The 27,598-nt window shown below is 29.1% G+C and overlaps 3 protein-coding genes across 4 annotated transcripts; 1 reads left to right on the plus strand and 2 right to left on the minus strand.

Moving 5' to 3' along the window:
• Positions 1 to 2,070: 2,070 nt before the first annotated feature.
• Positions 2,071 to 10,752, minus strand: LOC123294535 (ADP-ribosylation factor 1). The gene is made up of 4 exons (XM_044875594.1): positions 10,622 to 10,752; positions 9,983 to 10,156; positions 3,657 to 3,892; positions 2,071 to 2,648 (listed from the first exon to the last, which is right to left on the minus strand). Exons 2-4 carry the CDS (start codon positions 10,128 to 10,130, stop codon positions 2,484 to 2,486), a joined length of 549 nt encoding a protein of 182 aa, XP_044731529.1. The 5' UTR covers positions 10,131 to 10,156; positions 10,622 to 10,752; the 3' UTR covers positions 2,071 to 2,483.
• A 98-nt stretch (positions 10,753 to 10,850) lies between these two features.
• On the plus strand, positions 10,851 to 15,321 carry LOC123294533 (tRNA (cytosine(72)-C(5))-methyltransferase NSUN6). Of its 2 annotated transcripts, XM_044875593.1 has the most exons (8): positions 10,851 to 11,035; positions 11,096 to 11,209; positions 11,265 to 11,469; positions 11,528 to 11,687; positions 11,751 to 11,958; positions 12,015 to 12,320; positions 13,392 to 13,689; positions 15,303 to 15,321. In XM_044875593.1, the coding sequence occupies exons 1-7, from the start codon at positions 10,931 to 10,933 to the stop codon at positions 13,671 to 13,673; spliced, it is 1,380 nt and encodes a 459-aa protein (XP_044731528.1). In that variant the 5' UTR covers positions 10,851 to 10,930; the 3' UTR covers positions 13,674 to 13,689; positions 15,303 to 15,321. The 2 variants fall into 2 exon arrangements, with proteins under 2 accessions (XP_044731528.1, XP_044731527.1); XM_044875592.1 differs by lacking the exon at positions 15,303 to 15,321 and having other exon boundaries at positions 13,392 to 13,724.
• On the minus strand, positions 14,209 to 27,444 carry LOC123296314. Its single transcript, XM_044877775.1, has 22 exons — positions 27,262 to 27,444; positions 26,637 to 26,874; positions 26,117 to 26,315; positions 25,942 to 26,059; positions 25,133 to 25,591; positions 23,935 to 24,159; positions 23,580 to 23,704; positions 23,004 to 23,205; positions 22,596 to 22,696; positions 20,926 to 21,235; positions 19,978 to 20,568; positions 18,598 to 18,913; positions 18,079 to 18,233; positions 17,616 to 17,926; positions 17,159 to 17,438; positions 16,691 to 16,836; positions 16,257 to 16,593; positions 15,327 to 15,482; positions 15,141 to 15,264; positions 14,669 to 14,804; positions 14,360 to 14,458; positions 14,209 to 14,218 (listed from the first exon to the last, which is right to left on the minus strand). Exons 1-22 carry the CDS (start codon positions 27,442 to 27,444, stop codon positions 14,209 to 14,211), a joined length of 4,821 nt encoding a protein of 1,606 aa, XP_044733710.1.
• Between the last annotated feature and the right edge of the window lie 154 nt (positions 27,445 to 27,598).

Genomic DNA, 27,598 nt, shown 5'->3' on the forward strand with positions numbered 1-27,598 from the left:
TTAAACAAAAAGAGATAAACACAGAAATAAGTTAAGAGGATAAATTTATTTCATTTTAATACAGCACAAAGACAAACCGGAATGTCAACATTTCGCCATCAGTAAACCCAAAAAAAAATTTTGTTTTACTTTTCTCATATAATAATATATATGCAACGGTATCTGCCGAAAAAAATTATATAATAAAATATTATTTAATTAACACATACGAGCCCAAAAAGTACAACCGAATTTACGATTTCACAAACAAAATCACAAACTTTTGTTGTGAAATCATAAGGATCGATTACCCTTCTAGCACAAAAAACGAATTTTTTTCACTCGTTGAAAATACTTTAGAGGGTCTTTAAAAGAAGTCGAAAAGACACACGATCATCCAATCAAAATTAAACTATACAAATTAGAATTTTCCAATCACGCATATGTTTGGATTCGTAAAGTATAAAAGAAAAATACATATCAACAGTATTTTTTCACTTCTCTTAAAGATTTTTCATTTTTTTTATCTATTAAAATATTGATTACAACTTGTAACTAAAGCATTTCTTTTTTTTTTATTGTAGAAGTAATTAATTTGGGGCACAATAATAATTAATAATTATTTGTTTTAAAAAATTTATGATAAAATTATTTTTATATACATTTGTCTATGTCAAAGCCCCTTAACAAAAAAAAATCCAACTTAGAAAAATGTTTTAGATTCATGTTGTTTTAGTTTTTTTCTATATAAAAAATGTACCCAGAAATAATTGTACGAAACTCATTTTAATAACAATTTAAATTTCTAAGAATACAACAAGTTTTTCTAAATTTGAATTATACATCATAAAAATTCATTTTATTTACATTTTTTTCAGTAAAAAAGTAGTTTGTTCTTTTTACTAGTATCTAAGGTGATCCTAACACCGATTGTACTTGTAGCGAATTAGCAACTAGAAGTCTAAGAATCCTCCATCTTCTACGCTCAAGCATAGCTCCTATAGTCGATAACAGAAAAAAATTTATTTCATATAAAGTTTTAGTTTTCCGAACTTTTAGGTCTCATGACTCGCCTTGCAGAAGAAATCTCCTCGAAAAATTCAAAAACATTTTCTTAAAGCATGTAGATAGTTTAAAAATACACCCCTATTATAAATTTACTTTGCTACAAGATTGAACAACCGGCTAAAAATATGCAAAAAAAATTAAGAATCTTAAAAACCACTGTTTTGGGTTACTATTTTCCTTTGGGTCCGTATCGATTAAATTTACTATTCAGGACTCTAAACCACAACGTCTTTCATTTCGAGTTCGCTCTATTCTACTTTTGAGTCACTAGTTAATGGTGTTTTTCAAATTAGACACCTTAAATTTTTCGCATATTTTTTTGTAAGAATTCCTGTAAATGAGAGAAATATTACATTTCAAAAAGACTAACTACAAAGATTTAACTTTTGAAATATAAGTATCCCTCTCTTGTTTTTTTTTTACAAAATATTACACAACAATTTTTTCTAATGACATTTTGTAATTTTTTTTATTAGCAATAAATCATCCATTTTAAAATACAAAGAAGGTACAGAGGACAGGTTATATATTTTTTTAATTTATTTCACATAACATTTGAACATCAGAATTTTCACTAAAAAAAATTTCAAATAAAAAAAGTCTTATGTTACATAATTTATGTGAAATAATTTTTATTGATGTATAAATCGGCATTTACAAAAAAACTAATGTACAAAAATTATACTAATTAATCTGAATTTGTATAATTATTTCGAAGTCATGTTTTATATAATAAAAGAAAGTGCACAAAAAATTATTTGAAAAAGGCTTTTTTTTTCTTTAAACTTAACGCTAGAAACATTGAACAAATAATAATAACTAATAATAAGAGACCTTTTCTTTAAAATGCACAATGAGCTCGGCTCGTTTCAAAAAATATATATATATTATATAAACTAATCCTGAACTGATATTATGTAGAGGAGCAAATCAAAAAAACGGGGGAAGTAGGTAGAAAATAATAATAATAAAAAGGGGAGGAAGAGGAATTACAGAATAATAATGAGGACGATCAAACTATAATTATTTAGAAGTATTTTGTTTTATTATTAATAATAAAAAGTGTGAACAATTTTGCCCACACACTATATAATAGCAGTCCACGCACTTTTTTTTAGGAGGCGGCATAATAGTAAGTAGCATGTGTAGAATGTACAGGGGATGAAATACTGAAACGAATGCCCCTGTGTGAACGTTCTACTCAAGCTCAGAAAAATAAACCCACCTCCAAAAAACACTATTTATGAAGTAAAAGTACCCACAACACAAACAGTCAATAATTGCTGCCAATGCCGCTCTCCCTTGAAATCTTCTTTTCAAAATTTGTTGTTTATATTTGTTGGTTTTTTTGTTTGATTATAATTTTTTTTAGCAAATAATAAAGAGGTGGTCGTCGAATGTGTTGGTGTGTACATGCGCGCGATGCTTAGTGAACTTTAACGATTGGCATTCTTTAACTGGTTGGAAAGCCAGTCTAAACCTTCATATAAACCATCACCACTTGTAGCACACGTTGCTTGAATATACCAGTTGCGGTTTCTGAGCGAATGTAATCCCAATTTGTCCGTGATTTCTGCTGCATTCATTGCGTTTGGCAAATCCTAAACACATACATTTTGTTAAAATAATTTTGTTTATTTAATATTAATAAAACTTTAAAATTAAGCGCAAACGCGTTCTTTTTTCTTTATCTTTTTTACTATTTAAGAGGTGATTTTTGTTGCCTTGTGAATTCCATAGCAATTTCCAAAGAAATATTACCTCAGATTTTTAAATTTTCTAGAGTAAATAGAATCTAAATGGTCAGAAAATTCACTTCATTTTACAACCACGCAAGATTTCTAAAAAACTATCTGAAATCGATTAGAGAAATCAGTTCTTCAAATGAGATTTTGGAAGATGTTTCAAAACTATGCATCCAATGATCAAATGAACACGATTTTTGTAATTTTTGGTCCGAAAATACCTCATACACTAAGTTTTGTCGAAATAGAAGATAGAAATCAACTTTTTGTTTCCAAATTTGATAAAACTCGGTATATAAAGTAATTTTGATCCAAAAATTACAAAAATCGAGTTTATTTAATGATTGGATACATAGTTTCTGAGATATCGTCCAAAATCCCTTATGAAAAAATATTTCTCGAAATTGCTTAAAAAACAAACAGAATTTCCGTGACTTTTACGTTTTAATTACTCTAAAAAAATTTTAAAGTCGAGCCTATAATTTTGTCTTCATTTTGATAAAAATCAATATTAATGATAATTAGTGCTCAAATAATTTTAGACACCTTGTAACAGATGGAGACTAGTTAAGGCGACCGAACTCTATGTAAACAAAAGGCTGTCACAAATAAAATGTCAGTTATTAATTCGTTATTAATACACTTCGGTGCAAAAGGAAAACTAGCTAGGCTAATGATAATTTCTGTAAATAAGTTAACAAATTTTGTCAATTCTCTCGCTTGAGTTTGGTTTCCTTGTGTAGTCTCCATGTATTGATTTGAAAGCCATGATGCTAAACGGCGAACAAATAGACGGAAAAAGGCAACAAATGTATAACATTTCCTTCCTTTTTTTATTTCAAATACTTAGTTCATTAAAATTACCTGTTTGTTTGCAAATATAAGTAAAACTGCATCTCTAAGTTCATCTTCGGCTAGCATTCTCATTAATTCGTCTCTTGCTTCTCCAATACGTTCTCTATCATTACTGTCTACGACAAAGATCAATCCCTGAGTATTTTGGAAATAGTGCCGCCATAATGGACGAATCTTGTCTTGACCACCTACGTCCCATACAGTGAAGCTTATATTTTTATACTCTACGGTTTCCACATTAAAACCTGTAAACAAAAATTTAATACAATTAGAAATGTCAAAAATTTGCATATTTTTTGGGCTAATTTTAAAAATGAGAGGAGATAAAAGTCAGAACTTTAAAATCTTCACCTATTTAAATTTTAGAAAAGTTCCCTAAGCTCGCAAAATTAAAAAAAAAAATTAAAACTAATTTATAGTGGAAAGAAAAACTCTCGCCGTGTATACTGCACGCCCGGTGTTCGAATATAGGTAGTTTTTTTTGACACGTTCCTAATATTCTTTAAAGACATATTCAATAGTTTTTATGAAAACTATTGAGTTTCTTTAAAAATGAGTTGTTTTTTTTTAATGTTTATTTTTATTATATTTTTGATCAGTAAATTATAAAACACTATTCTAACAATATGAAAACTGTTATAATATTCGCTTTATTTTAGAACCAAGGCTCACTAAGCGAGGGCAAGCAGTGAAAATAACATGCAAGTTAAAAATTAATGAGAAGTATGCGACAAATTTCTATAAAAAAAATATAATTTATTCCCATGTGAAAGAAATTTGTTTTTTAAATCAATATTGAGAAACATATGTTGTCCAATGAAACGTCAACATTACTTTGTTTTCAAAATGATTAGAAATTTTATAAAATTGATTACTAATTTAAAATCTTTAAAAAAAAGACGCATCAAATTAATTACTGCGCAAATAATAACAAAAATAGAATATTATCAGTAAAAAATTCATTTTCAATGAACTTATTTTAATTTTTTTTTAAATAAGTAATTTTTATTTTAAAGTTTAACGCAAAAATTAAATACTACAAATCATCTTAGGATGACTAAACAGTTCCATCAACAGGAAAAATTATTTGCATTCCAAAAGAATGATTTCAATTCCAAACCTAGTTTGTCATATAAATGATATTAAAAAATAAATATTATTTAAAATTAAAATGATATTGGTCTTTCCAGCTAAGAAATAATTTAAGCTTTTTAATAAGATAAAAACAAAGTTTAATTTGACAGCTTGACAAGAAACACTCTTTGAGAAAAATGTAATTTGACAACAAAACCAGCTGTTTGATTATAAATTAAATAAATTAGCAAAAAAACACACCCATAGAATAACAGTATAATTTTATGGCTTTATAATCGTCCATTTATAGCCATAATATAACCATATAATCGTTTCGATTCGTAATCAGGCAAAAATATTGTCTTAAATTTTCGATGATACATAATAAGTACATTTTGTAATGCGAAAAACCAATAAATGTTTTATTTTCATAAGGAATGTAAATAGTTATAAAATAAGAATCATTTTTCAATAATTATCGATAAATCAACATAATAATATTTGAATTTCATTCAATAATATATAATAATAAATAGAATACACAATTTATTAGAAACAGCAGCATACCTGTTTGTACGCTAACGTTCAAATAATTTAAACATTTATTTAATTAAACACGTAAAATATTTGTTTTATACTGAAAATCTACACACAAAAAATACCAATCAATGTAGTTCAAAATAACAGAAACAAGAATATTTTTAAATAAATAAATATCCGTAAATATGAAACCAGATCAACATATATCTCAGTTCAATTTTACTCCAGCAATGTAATAAATAAAACAGCAGTTCAAGTGAATCTACTGGATATTCTATAAGATTAATCCATAATCTGTTTTTTGAAATTTTACAAGTAGTATTTTATTATCACCCATTGGATTCCGTCTATAATGGTTTACTTAAAAAGAATGCAAAGACGAATAATCTAATTGAAATAGGTTTGAATAAACACGAAGGTGTCGTTACGAACGATCTTTCTTTCCCATTGGACATTTTGATCAAATGTTGTGGGCTCCGCGACCAATAGGCTTCTTTACTTGAGATGAAAAAAGTCAGGCAAATTAAAGATAGGATTGACCAAGAGAGTCACCACTGATTCAAAATTGTGTTAACCATAAAAGATTTTCGATAATTAAAGATTTCACTAAATTAATTGGTAATTTTATTCATTTTTTATAGTCATATTCCTGGTTAACAGCTATTTGTAGATGACAGTATAAATAATCTTTCTACCATTTGAACAATCAAAGACTACCAAAAAAAAAAAAATTTATTAAAAAAATCCAAATGAAAAAAAAAAAAAATAAAAGATTATAAAAAATGATCATCACTTGAATGTCATTCCAAAGAACTTATATTCAAAATAGTTGCAGCAAAAAATTGTACTTTGGTTTTTTTAATACGACTTTTATAATAGAATCAAGAGTTTTGACCTTTGATCTTTCTCTATTTTACTCATGGTTTCAGTTTTTGCGTAGCCCTATTAAAATTTTTACTAGATTACTATTAATATTATAATATTTGGCCTAAAGTGACGTACTATACACGTAAAATTTAATTTATGTCAAATTTTAATATGACGTACGCGTCAGCTGTTACCTAAATGTTATCAACCGTTTATTGGTATATTTTACCTGTTATAAAACATAATATTTTTATTGCTAGTCACCATAAAAAAAGATTGAATATAACAATTTAATATTAAATCAGTTTGTGTTTAAAATATCAACCGAATATGTAGTATTTTAAACTTAATCGGAAGGTTTATTTTTATACTATGTATATGAAATATATCAAGGTATACTAACTTTAGTCCCAAGTTTGTAACGCTTAAAAATATTGATGCTATGAACAAAATTTTGGTGTATTTTGGAGTTCATAAAAACACCTAATTAGTCCATTTCCGGTTGTCAGTCTGTCTGTCGTCTGTCATCACGATAACTCAAAAGTTGAAATTTTTACAGCGTGTTCAGGACGTAAAAAGTGAAAGTAAAAAGTCTTGGGTCCATAGGACCCACCTTGTAAACTATTAAGATAGAACAAAAGTTTAAATGTAAAAAATGCTTTAAAAAAATAAACAATTTTTGTTTGGAACATTTTTTGTAAACACCACTGTTTACCCACGAAGGCGCAAATTAGATGCAAATTTTATAGTATTTATTATATGGGAATATCAGTTATGAATGTGTGGCTATCTAAAAGTGGATATCTTTATTTACTTACATGTCGTCAAAAAACAAACGATTGCGTCATTAACACTGTCTATACATGGTATTTCAACAATTAACTCACTAAGTTGTTAGTTTTCACTTGTTTAGTTGCAAAATTTAATAGATTTAATGAGAAACTTAATGAAAAACGAAATATAAAGAGAATACAGTAGAGATTTTGTTAAAATATACCCCTTCAGAGTTCTACAATATTGAAATACACTACACAAAGATATAAATACGACGATTTTTTTTTCGTTAAAAATACACAATATTTGCACGAACTCAAAGTATTGCCATGGCAATTGAAAATTAAAGACCGTTCGTAAAAGATCAATGTTTGCCCTCCCCCCGGAGCCTTGGTAGATTCTTAAGGGGCTAGAATAACAAAGTTACGTGGCCCTACAAATATTGTGTATTTTTACAACCAAAATTACAGAATAAAAAGTGTCGCATTTTTATTTTTGAATGTTACCGTACAAATATACATTTTTTAACAACAAAAAAAATGTATGAATATGCACTTGTATTGTTTGATTCATTACAAATTAATATTAATTAATACACTATCATATCATCATAATTTATATTCACTCAAAATGGTCAAACAGATAAATATTTATTACATTTTTAGCGCTCATATTTAAGTTTTTTTTATCAGTATTGATGACATATTAAAATACTTAAAACTTATGAAATTAAATTCTTTAAAAAATAACTTTTATGCTGCACAGCGTTGTATTATAAAATTTCCACAATATTCCTTATATAAACTTTAATGGAATTCATGGAATATAAAATGTAAGTTTTTGTTTAAATGCTTTCAGGAGTTATGATTACAACAAAAAATTTTATTTTAAAAGCCCCGATTATATCAAAATAATTAACCATTCACAAATTATCAAAAATAGTTCCCTAAGTATAAATGATAGTGCAGGAAGGTACAAACAGCTTCCATAACAATATATTTAGGTCGGAATTCATAACACAAAATGAAATTTCAAGAAAATTTATTTCAGTAGATCTATTAAATTTCAAATCATCTCCAAACGATAAATATTCCTTACTTTCGTTGAAATTTTTGAAAATTAATAATGAAACGAATTGAGATAAATGTCCGATCTTGAAATCTTTAAGAGAATTTCAAATTAATTTTTAAGTAAACTTGCAATCCCATTTATGCACTAATTTTTTTAAACAGGAAAAAATTACAAATAAATTTAAGTTCCAAAATATCATAATAAACAAATTGTTTAGTTAAAAACAATACCTTTGTTTTTGTTCTAACATGGTGTAATTTAAATTGGTTACAGATGACTCATTTGTGGTATTCCTGGCTGAATGTCAACCAACAATACGTGTACTGTATTTACGTGTAAAATATTGACAAATCATTGCCAAAATTGCTATTTAGAAACTAATTTTATAAAATAAAACAAAAATGATTTTCTGAAGGAAAAGCAAAATATTTTCATTTGTTAACAGAATGAAAATGCTTTGTAATTGTTTATAAAGTGCTTATATTAAAAGAAATTTTAAAGTTTTGTCAAATCAATATATTTTACTGAGAATTTAAAAACACTGTAAATTTAAAGGTTTTATTGCTAACTTTGGGATAAAATATAACTAAAATCATTCGCCCTACGTAAGTATTATATTTTTTGAGAATGTTAAAACAATTTTCACTTTCAAACTTCGATATCTTCTAATACAATTGCAATATTGAAAGCTATTTCTTTGTTTTCAGTTTAATTTGTAAATACTTTATCGTTAAATGACGGTGTCATGAATAACATAATCCAATCATTCAACCAAGTTTTTACGAACGCTTGTTTTAATATAATATTCAGTGCTCATCTGCCTGTATAAATGTATAAACTTTACAAGGACGGCTTTATGTGAATTTAATCGTCTTTTAAAATTATTTCTGTAAGAAGGTTCGAACTATAATACATTTAATGTAAAAATATTAAAGAAAATCGAGTAATCATTCAAAACTAATTACCCACAACAGATAAGCCTTTCTTCAGGTTTTTTGAACTTATAACAGTGAAACTTCGATAACTCGAATCTCTTAAAGTCGCAACCATCAATAAGTCGAAAAAATTTCATTGAAGCCATGAATACGCGGTTATCTTCAATTATTTAGACGTTGCAACTCTAACAAAATTTTATTTCCGTGATAATACATATTTATACTCTGTGGGGCCTAAATGGCCGAGCGGTCTAAGACGTGTTTCTTTGACTGTTTGTCCATTTAGACTTAGGTTGCGGGTTCGAATCCAGGCAGCGTAAATGTCAGAGAAACGGAGGTTAAACCCCATCATTATTTATTATACTCTGTAACTTGAATTTAAAAATCCTTCTCGGATTTCTAGTTGTAGTTAATAAACTATAATCGCGCCTTTCTAAATCGAAAATTTAACAATTAAATCATTTGTATCTGGAACTACTTGTTAAGTCAAAATTCAAATCGAAATTTTTTGCATTACCCTTGAGGTTCGTACAAATCGGAACCTATTTTTTTTAAATAATAAATAAAGTACTATCAAAACATTTAAAAACACATTTCAAATTTAACGAATTATATTCCGACATTCCCAAATTTTAAAATTTTCGCTTTTCTAACCATCAAAATAAATTCTATCTATATAAAGAAACTCGTATAGAACAGCTAATTTCAATATCAAGTTGAGTCAATTTTACCTATCCAAAAGTAATATTTTTATTATTATGCAATAATTGAATTATATTTAAGACTGTATAATTCCCGGCCGTTCACCCTGATTAACAGAATGGAAATATATAAACACACAAACACAAAATATATAATATTAAAATTTATTTACTCTTTAGCCCAGTGATTGGTGATAAATAAATCAAGTAATATACTGAGTATTCACATCCAGAAAATTTATATCGAAACTAATAATTCGGGTAATACCGAAATAATATGTTAAGTACCCATATTGTCAAAACAATAAATTTCTATTATCTTTCATTTACGTGGCAAATATTAAAATTAATTACAAAAACACAAAATACTCACCAATTGTAGGAATAGTTGTTACAATTTCTCCTAATTTGAGTTTATAAAGAATCGTAGTTTTACCAGCAGCATCTAATCCTACCATCAATATCCGCATTTCCTTTTTGCCAAAAAGGCCTTTAAATAAATTTGCAAACATATTCCCCATGTTGGCAGTTGTATAATTAAAAAAACCTAAGAAATAATTTCCAATTATTAAACTTCAACGTCGTATTCAAACAAATCACACACTAGAATACTGTTTCAAGCACAACGTGTAAAAAATTATAAAAAATTAAAATGACAATGAATCATGCTGTTGCAAAATGGAGAGAAAAATTACTATTTATATTGATTAAATAAACTATTTTATATACAAAATAAATGTTGAACTAAAATTATTATAATTAGGAAGGAAAATTAAAAAAGAATATACGTGTTTTAAAATATATGGAAGATGAAATACATACTAATCAATGGAACAAAAATGAAATCAAACGCCGACAGTTAAATTCTGACGGACTGTCACCTTTCGTCACCTCCCAAAGAGTTGATATTTAATTATACGAAATACAATCAAACTACGATCAATTAACTGATATTTAATGGATGATATGAAATAAGCATTTGATTTATGTATTTACAAACATTTTTACTTACTTTTCTAATCACAAAATATATAAATTTTTATAAAGAATGCTAACACATTAACCAATTACTCCCAAAGGTGCCTACTGTCAATATGGCGGACGTGGAATAGAATTCGTACACCATGCCACGTCTAGGGGTCACAATTGTGTAGATTGGTCAATTACAGCCCATGTGACTACAATTCAACCAATCATATGGTGTTCAATGACTGTTTTTTTAAAAAAAGACACCTATTGTCAATACCATTAACTGTTTGTCTAGAATTCATTACGAATGTTTGGATTTATAAGAATTTTATTTTCAACAAGCTGATTAAAAATGTCTTATCCTGAAAATCCTTTTGATGAAAATTTCGATGTGAAGGAAATATTAGCAATTCATTCGGATGAACAAAACGCAGATAACCTTTCAAACGAGCACGAGGTATAAGTATGTTGGCTGTATTGAAAACGCTCGAAATTTAAAATTTAATTTAATTTTAAGGATAAATTAAATAAATTATTGTTGTGGATTTGTTCATCTCCTAAAATTAGTTCAATTCGATTTAATAAGCTTCTCACATCCAAAGATCAGCTTATTAATATTCTTACAGAAAAGGTTTTTATTTTTAAAACTAAAAAATTAACTTGCATGATTTATAATCAAATTTAAGATTTTAGCAAATAAATATATTGAAATTGCTCCTAAAATTTATGAACATCCCTCGCTGCCTGACGTTATCATTGTTGAAAAGTTAACAAAATATACTGACGAACTAGATAAGAATTTAAACGAAGTCATTGTTGATCCAATTTGTGGCGCTGCTATATTAAGAGGTTCTCATATATTTGCTCCAGGAGTTTTAGGCTTATTATCAGGTGTATAATCAAAAAATAGTCTCATTGTTGAATTTCAATAATCAAAACTGTTTTTTAGCCAGTCAAATTGGAGACAAGGTTAGTATTTACGCGGATCTTACAGGTGAATGTAAAAGAGGCTATTTAAAAAAATTCGAAAATCCGGGGAAAGTTTTTATTGGAAATGGGATTTTACATCAAAGTAGGAAAGAAATATTTGAAAATAATGCTGAACCAAAGTAAATAAAAATTTACGAATATGTATTTTGAGATCGTAAAAATAAATTTGTAATCATTATTAGGGGTTTGGCAGTAGAAGTAATAGGAACGATTTCATATTGTCCTCCAATAGATGATAAAGAATTATGGAAGTATGGTGCAATATTGCAAAATTTACCATCGATAGTATGTGGACACGTATTAAATCCTCAACGTAATGATATTATTTTGGATATGTGTGCAGCTCCTGGAAATAAAACTACCCATTTAGCTACAATAATAAATAATCAGGTAAACTTAAAAAAAAGGGGTTTTAATTATTAATTACTAATTAAAATTCGTTTTAGGGCACAATTATTGCTCTGGATAAAAATAAGTCAAAAATAGACAGCTTAAAAGAACGCTGCAAAATATTTTTTTCGCGTTGCGTTGAAGTTTATCATTTTGATGCAACTGAAGCTGTAGTAGTTGATAATGAAATCAATCCATCTGGAAAATTAAATTTAGTACCTCCATTTAATAAAGAAACTTTTGATAAAATATTATTAGACGTACCTTGCAGTGCCTTAGGACAGCGTCCACAATTAAGAAATAAAATTACGAATAAAGAATTAAAATCTTATGTGTCGTTGCAAAGGAAAATTTTCAGAGCGGTATGTAATTTTGAGTACCTATATCATGGTTTTTGAGTAAGGTATAAAATATCGAGAATTAAATTTTTCTACTCAATTATACAGGTTTTTCATTTGAATATTAAAAAAAGTATGTTTTATGGAAAATTTCACTAATATTTTTCTTATTATTTATTTTCTTTTTCTAAAGTTAGGTTAGATTGGCTGTCCTGGGACGGGTCACACTTAGATCAAAGGCCGCCTTATACGCCGAAAGTCTTAATTTGGGAGTACTTTGTGAGATACGCCCCTCTTTAGGTATAAAAACGACCTTAACTTTGAGGAATGTGGGCCGTATATTCTGTCTAGTCATTCTGAAATCGCTTGTATTTCTACTGGCATGATGCCATTTAATTCTGGCGATTTGTATGGCTCAAACTCTAAGGTAGATAGCCCGTTAGATCTTTTCAATCAGCGCTTGGGCGAAAGTATACAAATTAGCTATAGCCTTTAAGCTATTATATTCCCGCTCTTCTTGATTAGGGAAATGGTTGTTGAGTAGATGTACCCAACTACCCAAGCTTGATTCTGTTCATTGGCCAGTGATAGGGTCTTCCGGATATCCTCATGTCGCCGGTCTCGTGAAGATAATCTTTCCTTAGCAGGCTCGCTTTCCTCTATTTTCCCGCAAAAGTTTTCTTCAAGAGGATCTTTTTACAAGCCTTAACGCTTGGTTTATGTTCAAGCAGGCCTTATAAGCCTCCCACTCATTGGTTTTTTTTTGACCTAATTTAATAGCGTCGGCATTTTTTTCTTAGAATATGAATTTCGAGAGACCATGATGGAGGTTTTTATTTCTCCTTGATTATCCTTGTTGAGCACGAATCTGTAATCTGTAGTAGCTGGGTCTAACTCTTCCTTTGAAGTAAAGGTTTTTTTAAAGCTCAAAAAAAAAAAAAAAAAAAAAAAAAAATAGAACATTATTTAAATTTATAATTTAAATTTAAAAAAATGGGATTAATTTTCCAAATTTTATACCTTAATAAACTGGTGTATATAGATTCATAATTCCCCCTGATTAAAAATTTACTTTACTTTGTTTTTTGTATTTAGGGTGTCGATTTATTAAAAACGAATGGTCATTTAGTTTACAGTACTTGTACTATTACATTAGCAGAAAATGAAGGAATGGTTGCATGGGCCTTGAAAACATTTTCGTGTTTAAAACTAATACCAGCTGTTCCCAAAATTGGTGGTTCTGGTTGGAAAATATCTTCCCTAACAACAGAACAATGTGATAACCTTCAACGATTTTCTTATCAAGATGAAAATTGCGACAGTGTTGGATTTTTTATAGCTCATTTTGAAAAAATTGAAATAAATAATCCACAATGATTATAACTAACCGCAGGTATGAGTCACGATAGTTGATATATAGATGATCAAATCGAGCAGTAATTGTATTTTTTATAACTTTCTAATTTTTAAATTTAAAATAAATATATTTAATTACAAAAAAGAACCATTTAATTGAAATCTTTGTTTCTGTTTCAATATGGTGTAATCTTAAAATGCATGAATCATTTTTATGGTATTACCGTTTTCCTGGTTAAATCTCAACAATTCAAAAAATACGTGTACAATATTTGCATACATAGTTTTGACAAAATATAAAAATTTGAAATCGTAAAGTGCCATTTTGTATATTGCAATTTTAATAAGGCTCATTTATTTTTTTTTATGATTTTATCAAAAAACGTTGGTCGTGTCGGAAAAATTAAATATTTTTAATACATACTTTTGGAAAATATTTTTTATTTTTATTTACTACGATTTTTCGAATTATAAGTTTATTTTATAATACACAACTTGGAATTTAAAAGTAAAATAATTCGTTTAAAACTTCTAGAAAGAATCCTGCATTGAATCATTATGCATATCTAAAAGAAAGATGTATTAGTTAGTAGTTTTCGATCTAAGATTTAATCTTTAGTAGTAGAAACCAATTTAAAATACGGCTGGATTTGAATAAAATAATTTTTAAAATAAATTCATTGGTTAAACTATATAAGTATTTCAACCTTAAATTGACTGTTCCATTTCCACTGAGAGTAATATCTTGAATGAAATTTGTTTTTCCAACACATATAACAATCGTGTCCAAATACCACTCGATTTCCCTTAAAAAATAATAATAAATATAAGAATACATCTGTATTAAAATCGTATACAAAAATATTACGCTCGAAGTAATTACAATACGCTTGTAACGTTCTTGTTAACAATACAATTTTAATTTTATTTTTATTGAATAGACCTTTTCATTTTAAATTAGGGCTTGTGCGAAGACTTTTACGATTTTCTCTCAAACTATTATAAATCATACTTACAATGGTACGAAAGTTACATCGATATCAAAACGATAACAACGTCCAGCAACCACTTTAGGCATTATGCCTTCCAATGGTTCAACTGTAAAAATAGAATTTTCTGTTGTTTTAGAAATCGAAAATTCAATATCAGAACCTAAATTAAAAAAAAAAAAAACATTAAAAAACATTCTATCAGAATAAACGGTCAATAATCTAGAGTGCGTTAAGGTACACCAAAACAAGCATTTTGGTATGAGGGTCATGTGTCCGAAAATGTTCTCATTTAGAGCAACAGACTTTAGAAATTTTGCATACCGTGTTGGGTTTCTGTCGAATATGTTGGATTTTCGACATACACCTGAATGTTTGGACAAGTGTAAGGTGGCCACGTTAATAAACATTTTCCTGCGGTAGCTAGCACAGCAATTAATTGGCAGTTTTCCTACTATAATAATATAAAAATTAATACGTTAGCAGTAAATACACGTACATGTTCTATTAGTAACTGAAATTGTTAATGTCTTTTTATATCCAACTGAAACTGGCCCAAAATCTAAGTCAGTTGTAGAAATTGAAATGTTTGGATAGATAACAATTATTTCCAATGGAACTCTCTGTAATGATAATTTGTGATTTTACAATTTCATTTCAGAAATAAAAAAATGAATTAAATCACCTGTGTAATTAAATTTGGCTGTTCAATTATTAATTCATGAGGTATTATGACTGTTTTATTTGAAATACTGTAATTACTAGATTTATCAACATTTATATCCACATTTTCAGAAACTTCTTGTATAAACTTTTTGCTGAAACTGCATTTCAATAAAATCTAAAAAAGGCAATCTAATTTGATTTCAATGCTATTCGATAAAATGCAACTTATACAATACATCTCCGCTCAGTAAGACTTATGTTATAAGAAATAAAGTTAATTTATTATTTATTGTTTGTTTACTAAATTTTATATTAAAATTTAAACATTAAAGTCAATATATACGATTATTATTAATATCTATGAACCAATTACGTAAACTATAGAGAAAAATAGCTTGTCGAGTTATTCCTAAATTAAAGAAAACCAGGAATCACTGTATACACTTATACCAGGAATCGGACCCGATTTTCTTGAATTAATGCCAAGCGTCTTACCAACTGGGCCATATGCGCAATGTGTAATTTGTTCAACTCAACTCATTGTAAATACAAATATTCGTGTTTGTTAGTCAACGCTAACTTATTTATAAATCCAAGAAGACCTAGGTTCGATTCTTGATATGTGTGTATTTTTTTCAATTCTCTTTAATTAAAAATACATCAGCAAGTTATTTGTCTTTATAGTTTACGCCTTTGTGTCATAAACATTAATAATAATTGTAAATCGACTTTAATGTTTAAATTTGTATACCAAATTTAGTAAACAAACACAAAATAATATAAGTTAGTGTTGACTAACAAACCAAAATAAAAATTCGTTAAATTGAAAAAATTACACTTTATACCTAGAGCACATGTGGTCCAGTTGGTAAGGTGCATATCATGAATCCAAGAAATCCGAGTTCGATTCTTGATATGTGTGTATATTTTTTAATCCTCTGTATCTTACCTCGGCACATAATCCAGGGTCTATATTAACATTCATTATTTTATTTTTCGTAGTTTTTTCAACGTGTCCTTTAGTTTTTACTTCAATAATTTTAAATGGTGGATGTATATGAAGTCTAGCATTTATGGGAACATTATTGTTGTTTTGCATTAAAAATGTACGATGGATACTCATTCGTTTAAATTGTGACATTACAGTAGCGGCAAATACTTTAAATTTAATGTCACCTTGTATCAATTGTAAATTTGTTAAAGGTAATAATAATGTTGCCTCTAGTTTAATTTTTGTTGGATTCATATTATGGAGGTGTTTCCTATGATATACACCATGACTCTTTCTAAAATGAAACAATTTGTTCTAATGTATACTGTAATCGTTATATAAAAAAAACTTTGGATTTTATAATTTGAAATTCTGATTACTATTCTATATACCTATTTTTTTCAGAAATTTTTACATGTCCTATAACATACGCTTCAATCTTAAGCTCCCCCCAAATAGGATGAAATTCCTGAGGGTTAAATGTTATTTCCAACACATCTGTAGTTTGTGGCTTAATTTTCATTTCTTTAGGATGTATCTGAAAATGAAAGAGTATTCCATAAAATTTCTCGTGAGTTCGCCATAGTTCTGGAAATGATTGCATGCAGTCGGGTGCGTTTCGACTGCAGTTTTGCAAATAACGGCATGCAAAAATCACAACTAAAGAGGCCATTCATAAATTACATCACGCTAAGTTTAGTCTTTTTGGAGTTCCGCTTTACAAAATATCAACATGATGAAATAAAAATTTTGAAATGAACTGCGAATATCACGTTTTCTTATAGTTCCTTCTCCCCCTTTTCGCACGACGTATTTTATGAATAGCCATTAGTCGTTATTAATTAAAATTAAATATTTACTCTAAATATATAAGAATCTTCATCTCCCCAAAATTTTGTCAGTAATAATTGGACTCTTGTGAAATTATCATGATCATAGTTCAAACTTGGTGCATCAAATAAATCTAATGCAAGATTCAATGGTGGTGGCCGCTGATGCCTGGAAACATGTTCATCTTTTCTATGCCCATTATGTTTATGTAAGTATACATGCCAGACCAAAGTAATATCAATTGCTGATATATTTTTTACTTTTACTCTTCTAGTTATTGACTCTGATTCATAGGCCATAGAACCAAATCTATTTCAAAATTATGTATATCATTTGTTAAGATGTTAATTTTTAGGTGAAACGGTTTAGGATAAGGACCCCCCAAAGACAAAAGGGTCCCAGGTAAATTTACGAAGAAAACAAAAACCGGAAATTTCAAGATTAGAGATTTTCTGAAATATAAAGAATAGCTTCAGCAAACGTTACCTCACAATTGGAACATTTTTTACTTTCTTATTTTTAACAGCATTATCACAGAGCATTGGAAATATTATAGGTTGGCCAATAATATCGACTATCAAATTTATTTTAAATGGCGATTGACGTTCTATTTCAATTATTATTTCATCCTGGTAAGTACCCCATGTATCACCATAAATCCAAATATCAAACGTGATGTAATCATTTGGTTGAATACGTCCACATTTGGGTTCAATATGTAATATGAATCCAACACAAGTTTTATTTAGATGATGAGTCCAACGATCTAATAAATATGTGTTGTCGTATGAACTGATCTTTGATAAACGTTGCATATCCAAATAAGGTTATTCTATCGACATGAGACTATCATAAGTAGTTTTACACGAAAAATTTCGGAAAGGTTTCAACGACGTACAGCTGTAAGTAGAGAAAAATTTCGCGTTCTCTATTGTGCCGATAGAAATACCTTAAATATACCTTTTTTATTTGATAATTCAGTTTCTATTCTATCTATAAAATCTACCGGTATTTTTATATCAGCAAAAGCAAAATTTTTCGCTGACACTCGATAAGTTCCTAATATTGGAGTTTGGTTTTTAATTAATACAGTTCTTTTATGAGCTATAAAAAATGAAAAATTAATGTTAAATGAACGTTGCTTAGTTTGCTATTAATATGGAGTTAGAGAAAGGACCGAAAAATACGTATATTGGTCTACCGTCTGCTTTAAGTTGTCAGATAACATTCAGTGGGAGTTATCTGACAACGGGTCTAAAATACATAAAGTGGATATGGCTTTAAAATAGAAGGCTGTAGAGAGAAAGAGGTATAGTATCTTTAGAAATACGTATCTTTACGTTTAGATTCACATCTCACGTTCTACGATTTCAATTCGTGTGTCCACTGTCCAGTCCTCTCAAAAATGTTCTTGATATGAAACCTAAAAAAAGCATCACAAAGCGTCGCCGGAAGAATGCTTACATACCTCTACGTAAATTAATATTTTTTATTCGCAATTCCATCTCACATGTACATAATTGTTTTTGCACTTCAGCAGAATTGATACTTTTAAATCGCAATCGAGCTTTCTTTATAGGTGCTAAACTTATGAATGATTCTCTTGAAGAATATGTTGTGTAAGACATGCTAGAAGGGAAATCACCTGACCATAAATCCGATTGTTGTTCTACAGAGGATTTTGTTGTGAATTTCCAATCGATATGAGTACCACCTGGATCGTAGAACAATAATGACTCTTCACTCTTATGATACGAAAGTGATTTATTTGAGATTGTTGAAAGCTATTAATAGAAACAAAAAAAACAATTTAGAGAAAGTTTCAAAAATTATTGTATTGTTAAAGCTTCAAGTTTCAGAAAAAAGAATAATAGGCTAGTGTCCTGATGTCGATTACAATATACCATTCGTTAAAATTTTAAAATGTGCGAGAATATATGTCAAAGATCCAAAATAAAAATTAAAGTGGATTGATAAACATGAAAGATATAACCAATTAAATAATTTTATCTATCTTTTTCTTGCAAAACAACTTTTGATATGTAGTTTCTATGGCAGTCGCAAGTTATGACGTCACCACGTGCTATTTTCCTCTCTTTCTATTTGTAAGTGTAAATCCTTCATATTTTCGTAGTTTTTTTTTTTGTTATCCAAAAATTGATTTCACTCGATGTTTTGGCTCGATAACGAACGTCGATTGGGGAACTAAAAAATTTTAAGATACAGGTCTATTTCTATAGAATGATTGTACCTGTGTTTAAAATGTCATATGCAATCCTTTCTCTCTGGCACGAATATTCTTATTACAAATTTCGATGTGAATAATCGTGTGAATAGTCGGGTAGTAAAATAGCAAAAGAGTGGTTTCAAAATTTAATTTTTTTTAAATCGGGTGTGTTAGAATAAATAGTCTAAAATCTAGGAGATGCAAAGGTACACCAAAATAAGTATTTTGTTATATGGAAAATATGTCCGGAGATGCAACCTTTTGAAGTCAAACTTTAAATAACAAAATTGATTGCATTAAAAAACAAATATTTTTTTTTCGAAATAATTATTCAAAAAACCAAAGAATTCAGCAGAAAATAGACACGTCATGCAAATTCTAATAGCTGTAGCTCTGAAGGGGAGCATTTCCAGGCACATGTTCCTTATAGCAAAATATTTGATTTGAACCTTAACACTCTCCTTGATTATTGACCATTTATTCTGACTATATATTGTGTTGATTGTATACGTATAGTAGTGAATATTGAAATATTTTTTGAAGATTTAAAGTAAACTCAATTTATGGATCTCTCAAAGTGTTGTTAAAGTGTAAAGCACAGGCCTGCTTTTAAGTACTTACGTCAATTTCGTTGCTTGTTGTAGTAGGAGTTATAGAAGTTGTAGCTTCGTCTGAATTTGTTATAGCCATCGTATGATAATATTCTTCCCATTTTGGCGGCCATTCAACATATTCATGTGGATTACTTCTATACGGATGATAAATTAATACACTAATATCTTTGTTTGTGGTCTCAACAGACAACCACAACGGTTCCAAATTACCGCCAACAAAACATGGTACATGAAAATCAGTAACATCTCCAATTTTTTTTGGCTCAAGTACAACATATAATTTAATAGTAGTCATAGGTTGTATTATGCCACCTAATGGCCAAATATATAATTCTAATTTTGATACATCACGTCCTTCAGGTCGATCCCATGTGTACGAACATTTTATTGATGAAATATTACGTAAATATATCGAATAAAATTTTTTTACATTTATGTAATTGATTGGCGTTCGTAGAGTTGCAGTAAATGCCGGTGGCGCAAGAATATTCAACAATGGCGCTAATATTTCTCCGTAAACAAGAACAAAATCTGTACCTTGAACCTCACAACCCACTTTAGTTGTGATTATAAGTATGGAACACCATTTACCAGTAGTCTACAAATAATTTATCAAACTTGATACACTACTATTTAAAGTTAGATTAGTATTTCGGTTTTTACTAAGTTAAATGTCTAATTAGGTTCAATGGAATATCTAAAGATCGTTTATTTAGCAATACAAGTTGATCGAAGGCAGAATATTGGTTTTGATGGCAACGGATTTTAAGCAGAAGGATTGGCAGAAGTGGGTAAATCATTCCCATGGCGGAACAGTTACACAGAAGCTAAGACATAACTTTCTCTCTCTTTCCTACTTCAAGAAAATCAATTTCTTTCTGCCAAGTATGCAGACATGGAAGTAAAAATAAAACTTGAAATATTACATTTAATTTTAATTTTGGTGTTAACTTACTCCAGTCCATAAACCGTACTCCAAATCACATTTCATTCCATTTCGATCATCTAAAATTCCATGATATATATTCAAAGACGGTTTAGCCGCCTTACGTAAACTTTGAGTTTTCTGATCATAAATATACTCAGTAATATACCATTTTAATGGAATTATACCTTTACTGGATATACGAAAATATTTTGCTACATTAGCAGAATATTTTACATAACCAAAATTTAGAATATGCGTTGATGATTCTATAATTGGGATTGTTACGAGGATATTTACAGGTAAAGGCATTTCAACATTTGTTCCCACTACTTGACATCTGCAAAGAAGTAAGTGATAAGGCTCCTCCACACTCTCGCGAAGTAGCAAGTCGTTCGAGGAACTAGAGCGTGAACGTTGTGGTGTCTCTCCTATCATCGCCTCGCCTTGTTCAACTTCGCTAAAACTGCAATATTTTGCATGTGTGTGCAGGCGAGTATAATTTCCACATTCTCGAGATTACTTGTGTAGTTCAGTAGCTATTGTAGCCATAGCAATCGGATACTTGCAAAGTAAGACGAGAGTATGGTGACAAGTGCTTCACTTCGGCTAACTTAAGTAAGGATGTTCAGCGATAGTGTGGATGGGGGTTTAAAAAATTTACATACAAAAATTGTATACATACATGAATTCTCCCATTACATCTTTCGTTATACATTGGGTAATCTCAAGTTTGCATTCATAAATCTGATCGGAGTTTAACACAAATTCTGCAGGATATATGGCCATCTCAACTTTTTTTGATTTATTAATCCAAGCACAATTTAATGTATGATGACAAAGATTGAATACTTGAATTCGTCTTGTAGCTGCATTTCTATGCAGTAAAATATTAGTCAATCATTTTCATATAATACAGGCCTGGGCGCAGGGGAGGGGAGGAGAGTAAGTTCAATTCCCCTGAAAATTTCTACATAAATTTGAACCATATATGGTCCTGCAAATGCAGCCGTTTATGAAAAGCATTTCCACTGACTAGTTAACTGTCCAAGCTGTTTTGACATTAATGGATTTTGACCAGACGGTTGTCCATGGATATTCGACGCTTTTTTTTTTGTAAAAAACGTGAGGTCTGTGATAATTCGAAATGGAATTGCGGAAGCCATGGTTTGTGTAGGGACTGGTTCAGTTGAAGATTATTTCCGGACCACAATCTCGTGGAGATCGATGTGTTTCTGACACATTTACAGGATCGATTTTTGAATCATCGTAATATTTTATCAAATTTGGCTTGTTTGCTTCTCAAAAAAAAAAAAAATGAACAAACGCTCCTTTTTAACTTTACGTCGTCTCAAAACATACCATTGTCTTAGATCGACGATGTCTGAAGATCGGCTAAACGGTTTAGCCTCACTCAATATAAATCGCGATGCGGAGGTTGATGCGCACAGATTTTTGGAAAACTTTTTTTGTACCTCGCAGAGAAAATATAGTGACTGCAGATTATCAGATTTTTAAATAATAAAATGTTCTCTTATTCGAAAAAAGAGTTTTTGTTTTTATTGATTTTATGACCTAAGATGATGGACAAAATTTTGAATCCCTTCTCCCTTGGATGATTCCTCTACCTGAGCCTGTCTAGGCCATACGTGAGATCAATTTCTCAAAAATTTTAATAAATATTAGGTTATTTAGCTCACCCTTCATTCACATAAACGATGATCGAACAAGGATCAATCATAATTGAAGCCTCATCAATGTTTAGCCATAATTCAATTTCCCCAATAAGAATATCAACTAACTGAAAAGTTAATAAAAATAAATAAAATATCATTGAAAAGTTAAAGAACCCTTCACAATCTTATTGAAAATACGTTTCAGTAGAGTTTACTCAATTATACTAGATTTCTGTAAATGTCTGTAAGATTTGTGAAGGGCATTTACAAATTTTCAGTTGTTACATTACTCCCTTCATCATTATTCGAATCCACAACTGTAAAATTATGATTATCAGCTAGTGCCGCTACAGGAATGTCCGTTATATAAAACCTTGAAAAGAATTTTGATTCTATAATTGATGAAAACATTCTTGTAAAAAATATAAATACTTGCTCGATTACATAACGATAACTTCCACCTGTATAACTATTACCAAATACACTAATTGTAAATTTTGAATCAGTTTCACGATTCAAACGTCCTTTTAATGGTGTTAATTTAATCCATTTTGGATTCATTCGTAATGCTGTGCTTGTATTCATTTTAAAATCCGGAGCACGTAGTTCCCATCGATAGTTGAATTTAAGTATACTTAAAATAAATTATTTTATTTTTAAAGCCGTGTATAAATTCGAATTCGTATCCTCACTAAACCAAACAGAGATACGAACTTCATGATTTTATTTATTTTTGTTTCGCTGCCTACAGATATGACACCATTTTAATACTCAATTACATTAAAAATTCGACTGTTTTATGTGGCTAAATCCTGCGAATTATTTGTAATAGTTTTAAAAAAAAAGTTGACTTCTTTACTTATTAGAAGTGTTCCATTTGATCCCCATTTGCATATAGAACGCTGAGAGAAGACTACAGTGTATTGCATTTTCTCTGGTATTCTATGTAGTTGTAAAAAAGATACGAATTCGTTTCTTTATAAAAATTATAGGAAATCCAAGACTTACCTTTTGTTGGTTACATAGATCTCAAACGTAGACGACTTTCTAAAAGTTAAAACATTACCTAAATTTAGTACATACTTAGACTCATAATCTGAATCGTATATAACTGAATAGTCTTTTTCGGACGCCTAAAAAAATAATATTGAAATTTTTTAGTATTTTATCTTATACAGGTGAGTCTTTTAATGTGCATCGTCATTACATCAAAAAATTTAAAAGTAAAGAGGCATATGCAAGACATCTCTTTTGAAATATGGGGGCATATAGTTGTGTCTTTCGGGTTAGTTTACAAAAAAAACTGCAAATAGTTAATACTATTAAATAATACAGTTAAGGGGAGAAGTATGTATGTGGATACCTGTATTTTAATAAAATCAGGTTGAAAGTATACCCCATCACCAACTAAATCTAAATAATCGTAAGTACAATTATCACAAATTACAATTAATTTATTTAAATGCAAACCAAATTCTTGGGGGGCAAATTCAATATGAATATCAATAATTTCATTCGATTTTATTGTAAAATATGCAGGATGAATGGTAAAAGGTGGTAATTTTATTTCAAGATTTGTGTTAATTTCCTGAAAATAAAAATTCTATTAAAATTGATAAAATTGTTGAAGAAAAATAATTGTATGAAGAATTGTGGTTCTTGCCGAGATGGCAGATAGTGTCCCGATGTATACACAGTAATTATGACCTAAAAATCACGAAAATCCACTTCATTTGGCTATAAAATAAATATTTTCCAAGAAATTGCCCGAATCGGATCCAAGACATCGCTTGTCGGGAATTTCGGACGATATCTCAGAAACCATGCATTCAATTATGAAATGAAACCTATTTTTGAATTTTTTGGGTCGAAATTATCTTTATGTTTTATTATATTGACGTTTATCGAAATTGCAGACAAAATATTTATCTCAATTTTCTAAAGGGTATCCCTTTGAAAAAATTGAGAAAATAAGAAAAAAATTTGTGTCAGATTTAGATAAAACTCAGTTTATAGAGTATTTTTCACCCAAACAATACAAAAATTTGACGATTGGTCGATAATTATCTCTGATATTGCCCGAAAATTTTGTATAAAATCCTACATTTTGTAGAGATTTTTGCTGGTATTTCTAGAAATACTAATCTAGCCATCAAATGAAGTTTGAGAAAGTTTATATGTTTTTAGAGTGTCTTCTTTATTCTAAATTTATCTTTATTCCAAAAACAGCATCGATTTTGAATTTCTGGGTGTAGTTTTAAGCGAAAAAGTGTACTATGGTAACACCTCTTAAATCGAAAACTAGGGTTCAATGAAAATTTCTACCAAATGTCATTACGGAACAGTTTAGGAAAATTTTCATCTACGCGTTTTAGAACAATTCGTACAAAGTGAAGTGATGTTCCGTCAAAATTGTTAACTTTGTTAAGTAGTTCATTTTATCAACAATTGAGAGTGGTTTATCATCACTAAAAATTTGCTTGCTTCCTAATATATTTGAATGACCCGTTCATTATGAAGCAGTCGGGTAAAAACAGGCTTAAAGTTAAACAAATACTTACATTTACGACCATATTATACCAGCTGTATTCACTAATCAAAAAATATGATGCATCAGCTCCACACTTACAAAAACTTAAAATAATTTCATTTTTTCTACCAATTAAACATTGTTTACATTCAATTGTTGAATTTAATACTTTATTAATTTGTGTTGTTGTACTATGATTCCAATTCATACAAGATGATCCATAAAACATGACACCAGTTAATAATGATATGGGACGTTTTGATATTAACTTGATAATTAAATCTTTACCATCTTTTACACGAAATTGTAAATAACTTTGTGTATCATCATATGTTTGCGTAAAAAATTGTACGATAAATGAAACACACATGCCTGGTGTCAAAGATGTTGTTAGGTGTTTCCAAACTATTTTAAATTTTGAATGATGGTTAAATATTGGTACATTGAAACGTGTAATTGATCCAGCTATATTACGTATTTTTACTAAGTGCTACACAAAAAATAAATTGTTTAAATAAATCGAGAATTGTAAAAGATTGTTAGTGGTTAAAAAAATGAATCAACGTTGCTGTTTTCATGTTATAAACTTGAGAATGGGGATTTGGATAGCGAAACATTGGATCCTTCTATTCTTATTACAATACCGAGTCTACTAAGGTTCCCAGATAGCATTTAGATTAATTGTAAGTACTTTTGTTTAATTATTATAAATAATGAACACAACAATAAAAAAACATGTTACTTGTGAGAGGTAAGAAAAAATTTCTCTGATATGCGCAATTGAGGATAATAAGGTAAGTATAAACATGCATGCGAATTTGTAATTAAGTCAAATCTTACCTCATAAGGGACATTTATTTTATAATCATAAAACAACACACTTTCTGGCTCTGCTTTTAATCTTACTTCTTCTTTTTTAACACTGCCTTTAGTTCCACATGATAGAGTTTTTAAAGACCTTTAAAAAATTATTTTAAGTTGCAAATGTATTTTTCTTATTAATTTTAAAACATACGATGGGAATTTTATAGCATCTAATTTCTTTCGTTTATTCTCAAAGCAATCCTTTTTTACATTTCCCAATTTTACTGGACACACACCAAAACGATTTGATACATTACTTTCAGTATAATTACAATGAATGAGACTTCCATACGTATTGCTTTCTAAATGTTTTTTATAATGATTTCGAAGATTATAATCATATGCATAGTCTAAAAATTAATTTAAAAAACTTAATTATAAGAGAAAAAAATTTGACTTCATTCGAATTTTGCAGTTAAATTTAGATCAACATTCGCTATAATCTGAATCGGGTAAAGCACTTCAATTGGTTAATCAATTTGTAAAAATTAAAATACAGTATTATCACCAATCCAATATATTAAATATCAGGGGGGGTATCGGATTACGGGGATTGTAATTTTTATATGATTGCACTGTTACAGACAGTAAAGGCGTAGAAAAGTGGCGGATTATTGAACGTGTCAAATGTTCGTATTACTGAGATTCTATTCTGTATTTCCAAGTCATACCAGTTATCCTTTCTATTGGTGTTGGTAACAAGTCGTCAGATTGAATAAGATTATATTTTTGAACTATTCCTGGATCTATATCTTTAAAAACGGGATGTTTCCTTAATTTCATATTTGCACTTGCGATTACATTTTCCTTTATAAATTTATCTCTTTCAATACATTGCTCAATATCTTTAGAAATTATTTGTTCTACTTCTTGAATATCTCGAACATAACGTTGATGTCCTTCGAACACCTAGTGAAAATAAAAATTAAAGAATGCTATAAAATAAAGTAGGCTCTAAAATGAACACGGTCAACCCGACGTATGAGAATATATTGGAAATCGCACTATGATGCAAAGAAACGGTAACATGTGTTTGCTTCGATAGTAAGATCATCCCACAATCAGCCATATTAGCGAGTCTATTTTGCCCGATCTTCTTACATCATAAAGCACACATTATGCAGCAAGTAGGCGAACAATTGTCTTCCAATGTGAAGCAATCTGAAATATTTTAGATTTAAAACAAAACAGTATGAAATATTCCCAGTTTCGTTCGACTCGAAGATCATGATTGATCGTCCGCTATCCTGCCTAATGACTGCCTTGATGCACAATGACTTTTAACGTAGCGGATACCTTCTTTATTTTAACAGTACAATTTTGTAATTCTGTATGACTAACTGGACAGTTGATATTAGCTGTATACTCTGAGTTTGTAATGTTTTCATTGAAAAAATCACGAAAAGTTTCTCGAACAACATGTGTAACATCTCCACATGTTAAATTAGCATTTTTCTTGATTAAAGGCCACGATTCCATTCTTAATTAAATTACTTTTGTATAAAAATAATACATTACTTTTGACATACAAGGCATGCTTGTGTCTTTATAAACAAATTCTAAATATCACGGATGTAAAAGTAAATAAATATCTAACTCATTTTAAGATTAGATGAGAATTGAGTCAATATTA

This window comes from Chrysoperla carnea, chromosome 3 (assembly GCF_905475395.1).
Source record: "Chrysoperla carnea chromosome 3, inChrCarn1.1, whole genome shotgun sequence".
Classification (NCBI taxonomy): Eukaryota; Metazoa; Arthropoda; class Insecta; order Neuroptera; family Chrysopidae; genus Chrysoperla; species Chrysoperla carnea.

What these genes read in the sequence shown, in the direction of transcription:
- LOC123296314 (XM_044877775.1), bottom strand. Translation starts at nt 27,444, where the DNA reads ATGGAATCGTGGCCTTTAATCAAGAAAAATGCTAATTTAACATGTGGA. An exon ending in AAAATTTCTGAAAAAAATAG is followed by an intron (nt 16,594 to 16,690) that starts GTATATAGAATA and finishes GTTTCATTTTAG; the next exon opens with AAAGAGTCATGGTGTATATC. An exon ending in AGCCAAATTTAATTACACAG is followed by an intron (nt 15,265 to 15,326) that starts GTGATTTAATTC and finishes TTATCATTACAG; the next exon opens with AGAGTTCCATTGGAAATAAT.
- LOC123294535 (XM_044875594.1), bottom strand. Translation starts at nt 10,130, where the DNA reads ATGGGGAATATGTTTGCAAATTTATTTAAAGGCCTTTTTGGCAAAAAG. An exon ending in AACAACTATTCCTACAATTG is followed by an intron (nt 3,893 to 9,982) that starts GTGAGTATTTTG and finishes TTTTGTTTACAG; the next exon opens with GTTTTAATGTGGAAACCGTA. An exon ending in TTATATTTGCAAACAAACAG is followed by an intron (nt 2,649 to 3,656) that starts GTAATTTTAATG and finishes GTATGTGTTTAG; the next exon opens with GATTTGCCAAACGCAATGAA.
- LOC123294533 (XM_044875593.1), top strand. Translation starts at nt 10,931, where the DNA reads ATGTCTTATCCTGAAAATCCTTTTGATGAAAATTTCGATGTGAAGGAA. An exon ending in ACCTTTCAAACGAGCACGAG is followed by an intron (nt 11,036 to 11,095) that starts GTATAAGTATGT and finishes TTTAATTTTAAG; the next exon opens with GATAAATTAAATAAATTATT. An exon ending in AGTTTTAGGCTTATTATCAG is followed by an intron (nt 11,470 to 11,527) that starts GTGTATAATCAA and finishes ACTGTTTTTTAG; the next exon opens with CCAGTCAAATTGGAGACAAG.